This window comes from Erithacus rubecula (assembly GCF_903797595.1).
Source record: "Erithacus rubecula genome assembly, chromosome: Z".
NCBI lineage: Eukaryota > Metazoa > Chordata > Aves > Passeriformes > Muscicapidae > Erithacus > Erithacus rubecula.
The window spans coordinates 30,207,320-30,224,241 of record NC_136661.1 but is presented as its reverse complement, the minus strand read 5'-3'; the positions used below and the strand labels follow the sequence as shown (position 1 = coordinate 30,224,241).

Here is a 16,922-nt window from a genome sequence, read left to right as displayed (position 1 = left end):
TCCTATTTCAGTTCACAAGCAAATATCTAAGCCCCAAATAGAGAATTTAAATCCAAAAAGCAAAATTCCAGCTTGGTTTTCTCACACTTCTATCCTCTCTCCCAATGTATCATTCAGTGATGCCTTTGCAATTAAAAGATATTTATACAGCCATATACTTAAATGTCTTTTACAAAGATATATATTTGAAGAAATCATGTTTCCATACCGGTTACAGTGTGATAAAAACTGTGTTAGACTGTGGTATATGGGAGAGAACCACAATCATCTCTTTCAACAAGTTTCACAGTGAAGGTCTCCAACTAATTTTCTTATATTTTCTCACACCAATATTCCACTCATAAATTGTACCTTGATCAGATCAGCAGATTAAAATCTGCCAAAGAAATACACAAATTATGGGCCTGCCTAAGAATCCAGAGCACTGCATTACCCTGTGGCCTTTATAACATAATGTCTGTGCACTTTGGTAAAAATCATGGAACAAAAAGGGTGATTTGGGTGGGAAGGAAACTTCAGCCTCATCCTGTGCCACCCCCTGCTATGGGCAGGGACACCTTCCACTGTCCCAGGCTGCTCCAATTCCCATCCAGCCTGGCCCTGGGCACTGCCAGGGATGCAGGGGCAGCCACAGCTGCTCTGGGCACCCTGTGCCAGCCCTGCCCACCCTCCCAGCCAGCAATTCCTCCCCAATATCCCAGCCAGCCCTGCCCTCTGGCACTGGGAGCCATTGCCTGTGTCCTGTCCCTGCCTTGTCCCCAGTCCCTGTGCAGCTCTCCTGGAGCCCCTTCAGGCCCTGCCAGGGGCTCTGAGCTCTCCCTGGAGCCTTCTCTGTGCAGCTGAGCACCCCCAGCTCTGCCAGCCTGGCTCCAGAGCAGAGGGGCTCCAGCCCTGCAGCATCTCCTGCCTCCTCTGCACTGGCTGCAGCAGCTCCACCTCCTTGTGCTGCTGGAGCCAGGGCTGGAGCAGCTCTGCAGGTGGGGTCTCACCTGAGCACAGGGGCACAGGGGCAGAATCCCCCCTGCCCTGCTGCCCACGCTGGGGGCTCAGCCCAGGGCAGGGGGGCTCAGGCTGGGCAGCTCCAGCTCTCACCCACAGCACCCCCAGCTCCTTCTCCCAGGGCTGCTCCCTCTGCTCATCCCCAGCCTGGATTGATCCTGGGGCTGCCCTGACCCACTGCAGCTCCAGCACATGGTCTGGTTAAACCTCATAAGATTCCCCTGGGCACATTTTAACACCCCATGTTGTTCCATCTTAATTCCCTGTACTAATGATTGCTGCCAATTAAACAAGAGGATGGATGTGGCCAGAGAAATTCACCAGCCCTCATCATAAGCCTGGTGACCAACAAAACTATCAGGGTTCTGGATGCCCTTTCTTTCGGACAGAGTGTGCTGGCAGTTTGCTTCCTGGCTGTCCCCACACAGCCCAACTGGGAAGTTAACTTTCACTATTGGCAGCACCAAATGTTCACAAGTCAGCTTGCCAGGCTTCTGAAATAATGAAATTGGGCTAAAAAGAAGAAGATTAAAAATAGCAATCTGCAAGATCCCTTTTTGTTGGCTTCTGAGATAAGGGAAGAGTTTTGACTTGTGTTGTGAAATATTTCCCCAGCATTCTAAAATTTCTACCTTGCTATTGATATAGTTTCCAGAGGACTGCAACCATCATGGGGTTTGGAACAAATCTGTGAAAGTTTGGAAAACAAAGACCTGTGATGATTGTGCCTATGCATTGACTTTAAAAAAATGCCATCTTTCCAAAAAGGCAAAATAAGCACTATATTGTGACTTCAGAGATGTCATCAAATGACACATCCTTTTCTAGCACAGCCAGCAAATCAGGGGAAGGACCCAGTTCCCACGACATTTAGAAACTACTGCAGATGTAAAACTGAAGTTTGGAGCTTTTATTTCTTTGGCCTGGTGGTTTCCCCTGCCTCCAGTTTTTGCCCTTGTGTTTTGGAGAATGAAATTTCTATCTCTGCATACATGTGTGTTGTTTATGAGCACAGATAATTACTGGCCTTCAAATTTGTATGGGGAGCCTGCTATTGCTTTAATCCAAGGACTTGCAGAGTCTATGGGAAGTAAAAATTAATTGTTTACTTAGTAAGCTGATATCTTGTTGTTCTTGGTGTCTTTTAATTGTTTTTGATGAATGTGTTACAGTCACATTTTTATGTTAAGAAATAGGACATGAGAACTCATGCTGATAGACTTAACCTAATGAATGATATCAAATATCAACTGCCTCGTTTTCTTGCTAGAGGGCTGCAGTTTAGCTGGCAGAATGGAGAGGAATTGGCAAATTGGACCGGCACCTTTAATTTCACGGATGACGGAGCAGTGAAGAGTGGCAGTGACACAGGCACCAGGTACCAACACCCAAGGGAATGACTGTAGACATTTCTCTCTCCTTGTGTGAACCACAAATGTGAGCACAGGCTGTATGAAAAATGAGATTGCAGTGTGCTTTGGCTGTTTGGCACTGCTCACCACAGTAGAGAAGATGTCAGGGATGCCCAAGCACTGTGCTGTTCCACCCCTTGCAAGGCCTGGGGACATTTTGGAATATGCCATAAGCATCCATGAAGTCTGCAGGAGGATGACATCTATGTTCTGGCCTCTCTTTCCCTGACAATGCTGTATGTTAAGGTGGCAGTATGGGAGAATGGGACTTCAGCAGAGAATGTCCCAACATGACAGCATTGGTGCACACAGAGCACACTGGGGAATGTGGTCTTTAGAGTAAAAGATATATTCCATGAAAATGTAGTTTAACTTGAATTCTTCTCAGGGCCTAGCAGGGGAAAAACGTTCTGAAGTATTTCCTTTATTTACAGTATTTGGCAACATGAGAAGCACGGATGTGCTGCTGCATTCTTTGTACTTCCTATTTTGACATGGGCTCAGGTGTCTAGGACCATGTGCAGTCTCAGGAAAATGGCAGCAGTTTTGCCTAAGGAGCTCCACAGCTATCCCAGGCCATCTGCACAAATCCAGGCATGGATGTAGGGTGGATGTTTGGGCTCTCTTCACAGAACACCAGTTGCAGGGTTTAAAAATCCTGAGTCATGTGTAGCATCAAGTTCAATAAGCAGAAGGGAAATCTTATAAAGAACTGTAAAACAAAGAAAATACTAAAAACAATTAAAGGATCCTTACACTTAATACTTGTGTATAAACAAGACTCTGGGTAAATTGCCCATTTTATTGTAAATATCATCATTTTGTAACAGTACACCACTACATCTGTGGAGCTGATAGCACTTCAAAGGCAAGCAGAAGTTGCAGAGTCTAACCTGCCAGAAATCATCCTGTCACTGAACCACAGCAATGCTGCAGTTCCTGTTCAGGCTCCTGCTGTAATGTGATCCTGTAGGAGTGCTGCCCCTGCTCTGCTGGCTGGTCTTGTAAAGGTTCTTTATAAGAGCAACAAACCTCCACTGCAGTTTTTCACTCAGACCAGGGGAAAAAAAGATTCATGTGTATATGTGTGTGTGTGTCTTTATCTATCTATCTATCTATCTATCTATCTATCTATCTATCTATCTATCTATCTATCTATCTATCTATCTATCTTCTACTCTAGTTGCCTTTTCAGTGTCTGCCACATATAGTCTGTATTTACAAAGTTTTCAGTGTAGGCACTTGGCATATAAAAGAACTCAGTGTGACACAAAGACATACATCATCTTGAAGGCATGAGAAAACAAACAAATATAGATTTCTTCTTCTAGACACCTTTGACAGAGACAATTGAGCTGTCATTGATTGCTTGACTGGGAACCAAAACCCTTGAATACAAAAGACACAGTTGGAGGGGCTGAACCACAGTGCTGCTCTTGGTATCTTCAGCCTCTTCAAAGGCAAAGATGTTCAAGGTGCAAGTGATTTTTACACAAACAAACTGCACAAACTAGATATAAACTTGAAAAAATTATAGTATCAATTAAAAAAAAAAAAAAAAAAGGGTGTTTCAAAGCCTGTGTTGAGTAGTATGTCAATGACTGTGTCTTGACTCCCCAGGCAATGGGCACAGCCCCGAGGCTGCCAGAGCTCCAGGAGAGTTTGGACACTGCTCCAGGGATGGGATTGCTGGGGTGAATGTGCAGGGACAGGGGCTGGACTCTGATCCTTGTGGGTCTCTTCCACCTCAGGACATTCTATGGTTCTGTGTTACTGATGGTGGAGCTGAAAGCTTCTCAGTCAGGGATAAATCTGCCTGCAACATATTTCACACCTAAGTGTTTAGAGATACTATTTATCCTTTTGTCTACCTTATGAAAACTGGGAACATAGGAAAATAAAAAAGTACTGTGTAAGTGTAGAGATGAGACTGTGTGGTGACTACTGCAGAGCTGTGTGTCAAAATTGTTTACTATTTACCTTTGATCAACTTTCTGACTCTGTTGTCACCAGACATCTCCTGAGAGTCTTAATCTGACACTCAACTTTAGGCTGTTGATATAAAATGAAAACAAGTCTTCCTCTAATGAATAATTCTAGCCACTGAATGGAGAACTTGCAGACTACATTTTGCAGAAGTGATTTTATTTGTATATGTTTACAGGACTCCAGAGAGATATCTCTGATGCACAAAACTAATTGCATGTCAGCACAAGCACAGAGAATGCCTTTCACTGCATAGCTCTGCAGATTGCTGTGCCATTACCTTCTTGTAAAAGGTTTGGTGTCAAAAGATATTAATTGAAATAGGTATTAATATGATTTTCATTAACCTGTACCTTTTATACATAGAGAGAGAATTACATTTTTATTCATGCATATGTGGTATCAACTTGAACATATTCTAGAACTACTCTTTATCTTTTAATTACATAATTTAATACAGGGTAGAGATGTTGACAACTTATCCTGTAGGAGTGAAGTTTTAGATAAAAATGCAGGATTTCCAAAGCAAAAGTGTGCTGAAATAATGAGTGCATTAGAATTGCGAGTCAGCCAAACTTCATGAGAATTGTGGCCTTAGGGAAACCAATGAACAGTGAAGATTAAACACTGCATGAAAATGATTAAATAAGAAAGAGATGAAGATTAAGGTGATTTCATAAACACTGAGTCACTCCTTAGATAAAATCACACAATAGTTTGGGTAGGAAGGGACCTCAAAACTCATCCAGTGCCATCCCCTGCCATGGGCAGGGACACCTTCCACTGTCCCAGGCTGCTCCAATTCCCATCCAGCCTGGCCCTGGGCACTGCCAGGGATGCAGGGGCAGCCACAGCTGCTCTGGGCACCCTGTGCCAGCCCTGCCCACCCACCCAGCCAGCAATTCCTCCCCAATATCCCAGCCAGCCCTGCCCTCTGGCACTGGGAGCCATTGCCTGTGTCCTGTCCCTGCCTTGTCCCCAGTCCCTGTGCAGCTCTCCTGGAGCCCCTTCAGGCCCTGCCAGGGGCTCTGAGCTCTCCCTGGAGCCTTCTCTGTGCAGCTGAGCACCCCCAGCTCTGCCAGCCTGGCTCCAGAGCAGAGGGGCTCCAGCCCTCTGATGGCTGAAATCAAACACACACTCTCACTGACAGCTCTGCTGGGCTGGGGTAACTCAGTTAACCCAGCTTTTCATCACAGTGCTTCAGACAGTTCTTCAGCCCATGGAAATAAAACCTTATGTCATGTGTGTGGTGCAACCAAGAGTGTGGGTCCCACTTGTGTTCCTAGTACTGCTCTGGGCAGACACTTGACAGATCTCAATTTCCTGGGCCTTTTTGGGCACCAGAGCCTTCATTTTGATTCAGATTACATTGCTGAAGGCCTTCTAGGTAGCAAGAAAATTGTGAATACTTGCAAGAAATAAAAGTGGAGCACAGGAGTGCCCCAAAGCTGCAGAGATTCCAACCAAAGAAGGACTATCCACACAGATGCAATAGCAACCAGTTGTTGAACACTGGCTTATTTTTGATTCTTGTGCATTACCCATTACCCATAATTTTATCTTTTGCATTTTACTTGGCTCTAAGCATGATTAAACCTTACAGCATCCTTGTAGTGAATCAGGTAAAGGGTTTTATCTAATGTTGGTTATGAGGAGTGAAATGTACAATCCCTTCCCAGAGCTCAGATTCTGCTGCTCTCCTTTTAATATGTTTTGCAGCTTACTGGGATTGTGAGTCATCATGCTTAAATAATTTTTCACTGCAAAGAATCTGCCTTAATGACAGGATGACTTATCTGCCATATTAGTTGGTTTATGGTGTTCTCTCCAGTCTACTGGAGCTGAAGATAAGATTCAATGTAGAGTTTTTGTGGTGAGACCACAGATGTCTTTGATGGGTGACAGGGGATTATACTTTTTTGGCCTGTCAATTTGTACACTGAATTCTCTAGTATGACATTATGAAGCTTTGTCCTCACTGGCTACAAAATAAAAAGTAGAATCAATTTGATTTATCAAATAGGTGTGGTACAAAAGTGAACATAAGAGCTTAGGATTTTCCTTAAGTCACGTTGCTGAGTTCTCATACAAGAATCCTAAAATCTAAAAACCACAGAGGAAAAAAACCTAAAAAAATCCTGAAGAAGTAGTTGCTTGCAATAAGCTAAAATGTGGGTTTTGAGATGTCATTGATGTAGAAGGGTTGTCATGAGTTCTGCTATGCCTTCTAGGTGGGTGGTCATACAGATAACAACATCAGCAGATCATTTCAGTCAGAGTGAATGGCAAAGGGCTTGATTAAAACGCCCAAGCAGCAGTTTATTAAAAATCTGAGGGTTTTGAAATGAAATCGGGAAAACAGGGCTTCCTGCAGAATACTCCACTGCTGCTTGTCAGGAGACAGTGTTGGTTTGGTACAGAGAAAGACAAGAAGCACCAACGTGTCCTTGAAACTCAAATTCAATGTAGTCTCCAAAAAATCATTCACACACTGCACAGTGGGAGAACCTCTAAATGGAGATGGGTGTCAGTCTGTGTCAGAGAGGACCTGGGAAGCACAAAGGGTGGTGGTGTTGAGGGTCTGCAAGGTGGGCTTATCTCCAGGGAGAAGCAGGAGGCAGCCTGGACTTTGCTGTGCCATTTAGGGCTTTTTCTGCTGGAGCTCCTGCTGCTACACCCACGACTGCTGCAGTGGAGCTGTGTTTTGCAACTTACTGTGGTGCTGTGCTAGGCTGAATCTGTGGAGAGCTTGTGCCCCAAATCAGTGGACAGATTGGAAGGGAACGGCGTGCCTTTGGCAGGAGTGGATGTTTGGTAAATTCACATTGCTAATGAGGTAATGAGCAGCAGAGACAAGCTATGCCAAGTGATCTGAGTGTGGAGTTGGGAGATGGGAGATCATAATCAGAATGGCAGTGAGCAGCCAGTGCCTGTTTGCCAGGAGCTTACAAGGCTGTGAGGAAAATCATATCCTCAGGGCATCACAACCATCATCTTGACTGCACAGATGTGTAAGATACCTGTGGAGTCATGGGACCAGGTCAAAAAAAGAATCCAGAAAAGGAGCATCTCTGAGGAAAAAAAATTGTGTTTTCCACTTTGCTGGGGATATTTAGTGAGCTATCCATGAGCAGCCTTTAAAGGACAGGAATATAAAAGCCACTCCTCCTCTGCAGAAGATCAAAGTTAGGAATTTAGGGCTGGTCCATGGAAACACTTTTGGTTTCTTGAAAGCAAAAATTTTAACTTGGAAGAGAGGCATAATATCTTGCTGAACTGTCCTTGTCTTAAAGGATGGACCTATTTGACACCATCTATTATAAAACCCCAGAAAAACTCATGACTCTGTAAGACCAAACATATCAAAATGTCCTAAGTGAATGATCAGTGGAATCATGAATCAATAGCTTTTAACCTGAGCTGCAAAAATCTCCTAGAAAACTTGAGTCTTTGTAGAAGAATTCCAGATTCTGAACTTTAGTTACTCTGGTTCTTCTAGAAAGAAAGCCACTCTTGAACTAAGGATGCCATTTCTATCTTTAGCTTCCAGGCATTGAATACTATTTTTCCTTGCTATACTTTATTGAAAACCTTCCTGCCACTGGTAATTGCTTCCTGGTGCAGTATCTCCCTACTCAGTCACCATATGTTTAGATTAAGCTTCACACGCCTCTCATAATTTTTTAGAATCCAGATAATTTCTGCAGGTCCTTTTGCAACCCAAACCCCCAGTGTCTCAAACCCCCAAAGATGCAATGCCAGAACTGGATGCAGTAATTCAGAAGAGGTATTTGTACACAATATATACAGAGATACATGACCATTTTATCTTTCTTACATTTTATTTTTTTTATATGGCACAGGCTATGGTGGCATATTTTGCTCCCACCCACAGAGTATACAGAAAGTTCATGATCAGTTAGACATCTAATAGCACTAGAGATGAAGATGATACAGGATTCAAACCAGTTATTGCCAGTGACATGGTCATCAGCATGTAGTACACAGGAGGAATGTGAACTGTCTTTTGTAATATTTGTTGTCCCCAAGGATGAGATAACAGAATAGTTTCATTCAAGGGATAATCCCTTCCCAATGGGACAGGATAATCCTGAGAGAACAGGCCATGCAAAGTGGTAGGATGCTTTTATTAAGGGAGAAAAACCCCTGAACTGATGTAAAGCCCTTAAAACTTTTTGACCAAATCTTGTGGGCTTTGATGTCACATAGAAGCATTAAGAGAAGCAAATGCCAGGGTGATTTGGTCTCTCACAATGGACTCTGATGAAGTCAACACCTACTATAGATGTTCTATAGATGATTTTTCCAGGGCCTCTATAGCTGTGATAGGCTCCACCCCAGCAGTATTTTTGCTCCATGGACCTGAAGATTCCATGCAAGCCTTGCCAGATGGTGTGAGTCCCCTGTGCTTTGGGGAATTTTCTCTGGCACACTTGGAATGTTCCTGAGAAAGGAAGGTGAATCTCGACCCAAGGTTGGCCATGGATCTGCCCATGCTGATGAGTGCAGGCACTGCTAATTGGACAGCACTCTTAGTAGGCATTTAGCAGAAGCCTGCAGGGCTTGGTTCATTTATTCTCATTTCTTAGTCACTGGATAATGTATATTTTTGGAAAGATCTTTGTTTTTCCTGCAGGGTAGGTGGAATCCTTCCTGCGATGCTCTGCAGTCTTGGTGCGCAAGTGCTGCAAACAGTGTCAGGAACTGGCACTGCAGGAACAGCAGAATGGATGGGAAGGCAGCTCGAGAAAATAAATAGCCCTGCTTAAAAAATGCCTGACCATTGCACTAAATTATACTTTAAAACCTTTGTTCAGTATATCAGACAAATCAGTGTCTCAACACAAGCGTCACTTGGAGGCAGGATTGAAGTCTTGGGCTTTTTAATTCGTGTGGTGTGATCAAGAAAAGCTTACTTCTGATCAAAGAAGGAGCTGCACAACTGCAGATGATCAAAGACCTAAGTGTTAGCTGATGTACTGAGAAACCAAATGTGTCTCTCACTAGTGAGCTCAGTAGGCAGCTCAGCTGGAGGTGAGGTTGCAACGGGGGACATGAAGGTTAGAAAAGAAGAAAGTTTCAGTCAGTCAAAAATAGAAAATTACAGAGTGAATAGAATCTAATTTCTGGGCACTCAGTGCAGTGGGCTGTAGAAAAACCAGTCCTCTCCAAGCACTTGCAGCTTGTGTGTGGTGTTCAGGCACAGTATTTGATCCTGGAAAAGTGTTGTAGGTTTGAAAGCTACGATTGACATGAGAGGACACAGAGCAGTGAGTGGTGTGTAGTGTCCAGTGCCCTGGGAAAGCACAGCCCCACATGCAACTGAGTTGTAATTAATTTGCAATTGTGTTCTTAGGGTAAAAAATCATGAATTCTTGTGTTGGTTTTCCGGTAGACTTGTGACCTTTAAAGGGATAAAAGTTATTTATGTTTCATCAGGGGAAGTGGAAAAATGCAGGGAGATGACATTATGGTGGTGACAGATCAACTCTGTTTTATGGTTAATAAAACCTGACTGTCATTCTTGTAAAGCCAAGACACAGACCTTTTCTGCAGCAACGAGAGTAAGTAGTACAGTCAGGTTTGTCACTTGTCACTAATCAAGAACATAAATCAAAATAAACTGAACTACACCCTTGTTTCTTAGCTGGAGATCAGACTGAGGAGGATGATGGGGAGGACAGTTTCCATTTGTGCTAATTAAGCTTTCTGACAGGCAAATGTATCTTTGTTCACAGGGAACTACATGTTTTAGAGTGGGAGTTAATAGGCAGAAAGAACTCTCAGAGACCAGGGAGTGGGTGAGACTGATGCTTCCTCTGGGAAAGTGTGGGGGCCTCATCTCCAAACACTCCCTGCAGGACCAGACCCTAGCAGGATGAGGATGTGGGATTAAAGGACATCTCTGGAGGCTGAGGGAACCCAAGTCCCTTGTTCTAGGGCCTGCTGTTGTGCAAGAGCTGCATTCTAGGAAAGAACAGTGTGAAGCTCTTCTGTGGGAAGAGATTGTCCAATGCTCCAGGGAACAACCTCTGCTAATATCCCACCGTGTCTGCAGCAGGAGGAATTGCTGTGAAGCAAATAAATAGCATGAAAACCCTGTGAGAAACACAGGAGCCCTTTTTTCCTGAGTCTGTTGACCAGCCACTGCCTTGAAAAACCCTGAATGCTGTTGCAGCATCATTATTACTTGCAGCAGCATCTGTAGCATTATGACTGAGGAGGGTTTAGTAGCTGGCTTCTCCTCCAGTGAGGCTCAGGGCTGGTGAAGGACATCAGTAAAATGATATTTATTCAATAGCTTGGCATCACTAAGCTCACTTCAGTCAAACTGACCCCATGGCCAGCAGCATCTTCTCCCCTCTCTGTGCAGAATGACACTGCCATTGATCACCCAGCCTGTCCCATGGACCCTCCCTCTGCACTTCCACGAGGTAGAAAATGGTGAATTCAGTGCTCCCAGTGGCTCTGTAGGGAAACCTGAAGCTGTTGTGAGAGTTATAGGCTTGCAGGACCGTCCTGTGCTTTCTCAATCTGCAGGCTCATGGAACAGCTCTGCTAGAATTACAGCGTTGCCTCATGGATTGATTTCCTTTCAGATCCAGAAGTGGTTTATTTTTGACCCAGTCCTTTCCTCCTTAACCTTCTGATGCTTAGGTAAAACATCCTTTTTCATTTCTATTTTTGGTTTGTGGATTGAGTCAACAGGCAATGATCAAAGGGGATGGCTGGAACACAGGAAATTTCATCTCCATTTCACAAAATGACATCTTTGAGTGCAGTGCCACAGGCTGAAGGCAGCTTTCCTGTGCTGTGGTGCTCCCACGTGACAGCATGTGCTGTTTGACATCTGAGCTGCCTCTCTCTGACTTAGCAGCAAAGCCAGAAGTGCACAGGAAAGATAAAAATAAATGCTAATCTAGATTTTTGCTCTGCTTATCTGTCCTGAGGCACATCCAAGGTAGTGAAATGAAGTGCCAGGTGACAGGTGAGGCTGATAGGTGTTGCTCACTCCTGCACACCCTAAGAAGCAGGAGGGGTGTGTAAGGTGCTGAGCTGTGTGGGGGTGAGTACCTGCCCCTAATTACTGTAGAACATGCACATCCAGGGTGCCAGCACTGTCTGACTCAAAGAACCAAAGAAAAGCATTGATACCACAGTTGACAGTTAGAAAAATTATTATCTCAGAGGATTGAAACATTGCCTGTGGTGGTAGCCAGAGGGGATTCCTTCAGCCCTGGAAAATTCTGTGGGATCAGTAAGAAATTCTATGGTGCTGTCTACAGAGAGATTTTGGTTTGGTTTGGGAAGTTACCTGGAGTAACAGGGGCTTTGGCTGGTGCAAGCAGGTGGGCTCCTCATCCAAACCCAGCTGAAGCCTCCTCCACAGGCTGCTCAGATCCACATCAACAAGACATGGGAGGTGTGCCAGGGCAGTGGATTTCAGCTGCTCCTGAGTAAATCCTGAATGTCCAGTGAATAATTCAGCTGGAAGGAGAGTGCAATCCTTCATCTTTTGATGAAGATTCATGTTACATCTCCCTTCAGGATGCCTTTTCACAGAGTTCTCATTGATTTTGGAGTACTTTAACTACATAATTTCCTTTACAAAACTTATAAAAATTCTTTTTTGTTTCTCTGAAGGCTATACAAACACATTGGCAAATAGCCACATTTTTAAAAGATGAGCTATTGGGTTTTTCTGACTTCTTTATTAGGAATTTTTTTTTTCTCCTCTTGCCACCTTTTATGCATGAATTTTCTCCTTTCAGTCTCAAGGTTTGTGCTTTTCACTGGGGCTTGAAAAAGCTGAGGTGGTGAAAACTTCATGGAGAGGTGAAGGAGACACCTAAAACAGCACTTGACAGGACAGAAAAGCAGTATTAACAGGATAGAAACATTCCCAGCTGAATGCAAGTTGCTTTGGGAGGCTCTAGGGCTTTTTCCAGTCACACACTGGTCAAAAATGAATTTGGATATTATTTTGCAATGACACAAACCTTAAATATTACATTTCTAGTGACGGCTTGAATGAAGCTTTTCCACAAATCTTATATTTCCATTTAAAGACTAAAAAAATCAGTTCTTGGAATTACAACCTCTTGAATTCCAGTATTTTAAAGGATCCATCAAAAGAGCTTCCTCTAGCTTTATTTATAATACCTATTCCTCCAGGTCATCTTGTCTTAGTTTTTCATTGATTCCTCAATTCCTTCATGGGTATGTGCAGGTCTTAGAAATTAGGTTTTAATACAGACTTCTAATGATTAGGAGTGAAACTGTTGCAGAGCTTGGTTGAAACCCTAAATCTTGTTTGCAATTTCAGCACAGACTCACTGAGTTCACTTGACAGCCTGGGTTTTTTCTTTCCCCCAAGCATGAGTAACTACCATTGTGTTTTTCTTTCTCTTCAGTGCAGTGACTAAGGTAATGAAATTAGACAATAAAGTAAATATTTATGTCTCTATTTTAATCAAGAATATCACTGTTATTTATGCTGTATCTGTGCATTCAAATCTTTTTGTTCCAAAACTATTTTTCAGGAATATATTCCCAATTTCCATTCCCTTCCAAATAGACCAAAAGAGTAAATCCCAGTGAAATCTCTGTTGATCGGGAGCTATGGAATAGCCTCCACAGACAGAATACAGCCTCTAGCACTTTTATGATACTGTTTTTTTCCAACCCAGAACAGTCAGGCACCCAAAAGATGTGTTCCTTAAATGATCAGTGGTTTTGCCCTGACTTTCAGTTCCATCTGCCAGGTGCTGACTGCTGGAAAAGGTTCCAGGTCCTTGTCAATGCTTCAAGATGGATGAACTCCTGTAGGAATGCAAAAACTGGGCAGAAGAGACTGTTCTAGGACCAGCAGGGATATCTGTGCTTTCCTATGAAGGGACAAACTGCCTATTGGCCAGGCAGTGCAGCCTCAAGTTAGGCAGGAATCATAAATTACAACTTTCAGCAAAATTCTGTTGATGTGCACGACAATTACTCTAGCCTAAATTTTATTTATGATATCTTTTCTTGTCCTTCCTCAGGTATTTTGAGTTTTATGAAGGGCCTTTGGAGTACAACTCCACGAAATGCCTGGAATTAAGGCAGGACATCATTGAGGTGAAGGTCTTGTCTATGTAAGTATGAAATAAATGTAAAAAGTATAAGTATTTGCCAATAAAAGCATTGCAAAAAAAGTTAATTCTGAGGCAGAATGGAATGGTATCTTACAATGACACTGTCAAAAGATGCAAGGCTCATGAGATCACATCAACAGGGATCTCAGAAGGGATCCTTAACCTTTTACTACCTGTGCAAGCAGTGTTTGAATTGCATCTGAGGTCCATTTACAAAACATGGAAGCTTTTCCCATATATTGAGGCATTTTGGTCAGGCCCAGAATTATTGCTGGGAATTAAATACAGTGTTTGTAATATCATATTTCCAGTAATTAAAGAGTAAGAACAGCCAAGAAGACTCACACAAGTCTTCTTCTAGCTTAGGGCTTTTTCATTGACACTGGACAGCAGTGAAATCTAAGAAAGGAAGAAAATGCTTAGCCCTTCCTGATAATAAATACTGGCATGGGGACTTGTGGACTGATAGAAGGAGTCCAGACTGGAGCAATCAGAATGGACAATAGCCCATTCTACTAATTGGTTTAGATATTTTCTGAGCCCATTTGTATTCTTGATCTCTTCAAACAACAGAGAGTTTCACAACTCAAAACCTGTCAGTGAAAAGGTAAGAAAATGTGATTCTGGGAAACAATAAAATATCTCTAAATTTTGTTTTTTAGTCCAATAAGTAAGTCAGGAAACCAATGAGTTGAATGAGATGCATATATGAAACCATAGCAAAGGAACTGGGTGAAAAAAGTGAATTTGTGACAGTGCACAGCTGGGTAACTTTAGTGTTGCCCTTTTGCATTTTCAGCATTTCACTGTGTTTAGGTGCTTAGATTATGCTTAATCCCTCACCATTTCTAAAGCCAGTGGTTTAGTAATGCTACAGGCAATGCACAAGGTCTGCAAAGTGCTCTGGCAGTGTCAGTTCAAAGTGCAGCTCCACAGGTGCACAACATTTGGCAGCCAGGGCTACAGAAAATACAGAATATACAGTTTGGTGCTCCAGGTCTGCATGAGTCTGAGCATGTCTCCCTCACTGACTTTGTGCACAGCAAAATGTAGGTCATGTCCTTGCCTTCTGCTCTGGATGAAGGATGCACGAGTAACACATTTTGCACCACTTGCTGACTTGCAGCACTTAAAAATAAATAGGAGGGCTGAGAATGTCACACTTCTGCCAATGTTCTGCTTAAGATGGGGAGGTCTGAATTGCCTTTGTTTTTAATTTTATTTTTTTTATATGTACTAATCAGAGGACACAGAGAATTCCTCATTTTTCTTCATCTTACCCAGTGGCCCAAGGAAGGTAGTGGAGTCCTGCTCAGCTAGATATGAGTTACCCTTAATTCTACAGTAGATGCCATTTGACATTAAGATCTTTTACTCTGCTGGTCTCTTCTGATGTTCTTGATTCAAATGTGCTGTGTTTCCCAAGTCAGCCCTTATGGTAATGGAAGATTTCCAAGTTAATGTGCTCTGGTGGGTCACAGAAAGTACAATATGACCTAATTCCTTCCTGTAACTTCCTCAGCCTGGGAAATACTAGGTTCTACTCACATTAAATATATAATTATCTTAAAAGTCTTTGCTTTATTCAAACATTAAAAGCCCTCAAGCCCAAAGAGAACTCATTAAGACCTATCAATCTAGCAGAAATCACATACTTCCAAGTTTCTTAGCTAGATTATGCAGCTGCTTCCTACCTCCAGTTATTTGCAGAGCCTTCATTACCTTTGTTGTCCAAAGGAACAAGAATATGTGCGAACTTCAGTGAGGAAGTTCTTGGAATTGGTGATATCATCAAAAAATGAGTCATCCTGTATCAGCCTAGTTGAAATAGGAATGTTTTGCTGCTGTAGGTTTTTTTTATTATTATTTTTTATTTTAATGTGACTACAGGTATATTGATTAGCAGAGGAGGAGGTAGAGATCCTTGTGTAAAGAGCTTTTCATTTCCTCTTACCATCACAGACACTTATCCCTACATGTGAGCTCGAAAATTGTTCATAAAATGAATTTACCTACAATGTTTTTGCTGTAGGATCTCACAGATTAAGTTAAACTTACCAAAATACAACTATAGTTGGCCAAATTAATCCCTTTTTCCAATACCCCCTTCCTGGGCCCTTCTGCTGGGTGCATCTTTCCCCCCATACCCAGCTGGTAGAGACACATTTGTTTCCCAGCAGATTTTGGTAGAGTAGATGCTTCTTACTCAATATTGCAATTTTTATCCCGAAAAAAATGGAGAAAGCCTATCAGGGGGAACAAATCATTCCCAAACATCAATTCTTGCATACACAGGGCTTCAAGTGGCTATGTCTGAGCAGAAAAAAGAAGAAAAATTATATATTTTGTACTGTCTAGACTGACTGATTTGCCCTATCAATTTGTATGGTACTCTATCTGCAGCTGTTTTAGGAAATTGTGCTCTTGTAGTAAACTTAATCTTTATTTATTTATTTACTTTTTATATTTTAGGGTGAAACAAACCGAATTGTTTGACAGATGGAAGAGCCTACAGATGTGCAAATGGGAGATGAATGTCACAGAAGCCAATTTATTCAAGTAAGAATGGCTCACAATTATGAGACTGAGTAAAATTTACTTTGGTTTGAGTTTAGCTTCCTGCAGAGAGATCAAAATTTCATATGGATAACAAGAGCTATCATGACATGGAGTACCATCCTTTTGAATAAATGTGGATTTTTACCTGTACTTAAAAAAAAAAAAACCAAGACAACTTAGCAGGAAGAGTGAAAGAATGCTTTTCTGGCATGTGGAACAATCCCCCAGGAAAGGCAAGGAATCTGGTATGGGAAAGATTTCCAGGTTATTTGGGCAGCAGTGAGGATGGAGATGAGATTTAATGGCTGCACCTAACATGTCATCCTAACTCTGTGGCTTGGAATGGAAATATCACTGCTGATTCTGCAAATTTGGCCTGCAAAATAAACTGGGTTCTTCTGGCTGTTTTAAGTACTATCAGACCTTGGTTATGACTTTCCCTGTTTGTTTGGGGTTTTTTTCCTGGCTTCTCAGCTATTATTTTCTACATATTTTTTCTGGTCTTCAGAGACCTCTCTGTTTCTCTAGGGTTCTGTCTTTCAAGTAATTTCTCTGGTGAAGTCTCCATTAGCCTGTCAAGACACAACTTTTGAAACTGTGAAGGCAACAGTAGAGTGAAGCAAAAACAATTTTTGAATCTTATATATTGATATATTCCAGTGCCATATTTGAGTAGGTTTTGAGAAAACGAACTATTTCAGGGTAAGTGCTGTAGACTGAAATCTGCAAGTCACTGGTACAATTTGGAGCTGCTGTTTATAATGAAGTCCCCAGCTTTATTCCAAATTCTGTTGCATGATTCCAGGAAATA

At 42.4% G+C, this 16,922-nt stretch overlaps 1 protein-coding gene across 3 annotated transcripts in view; it reads left to right on the top strand.

The window, feature by feature from the left end:
* Window positions 1-16,922, top strand: part of ST8SIA5 (ST8 alpha-N-acetyl-neuraminide alpha-2,8-sialyltransferase 5) — a 63,241-nt gene that overhangs the window by 30,255 nt on the left and 16,064 nt on the right. For 2 of the 3 annotated variants that reach the window (XM_079330792.1, XM_079330791.1), the window contains exons 3-5: window positions 2,270-2,377; window positions 13,460-13,552; window positions 16,025-16,111. In XM_079330792.1, the coding sequence (XP_079186918.1) occupies window positions 2,270-2,377; window positions 13,460-13,552; window positions 16,025-16,111 (288 nt within the window). The remainder of the gene's footprint in view (window positions 1-2,269; window positions 2,378-13,459; window positions 13,553-16,024; window positions 16,112-16,922) is intronic. The other variant, XM_079330793.1, reaches the window with a different exon arrangement.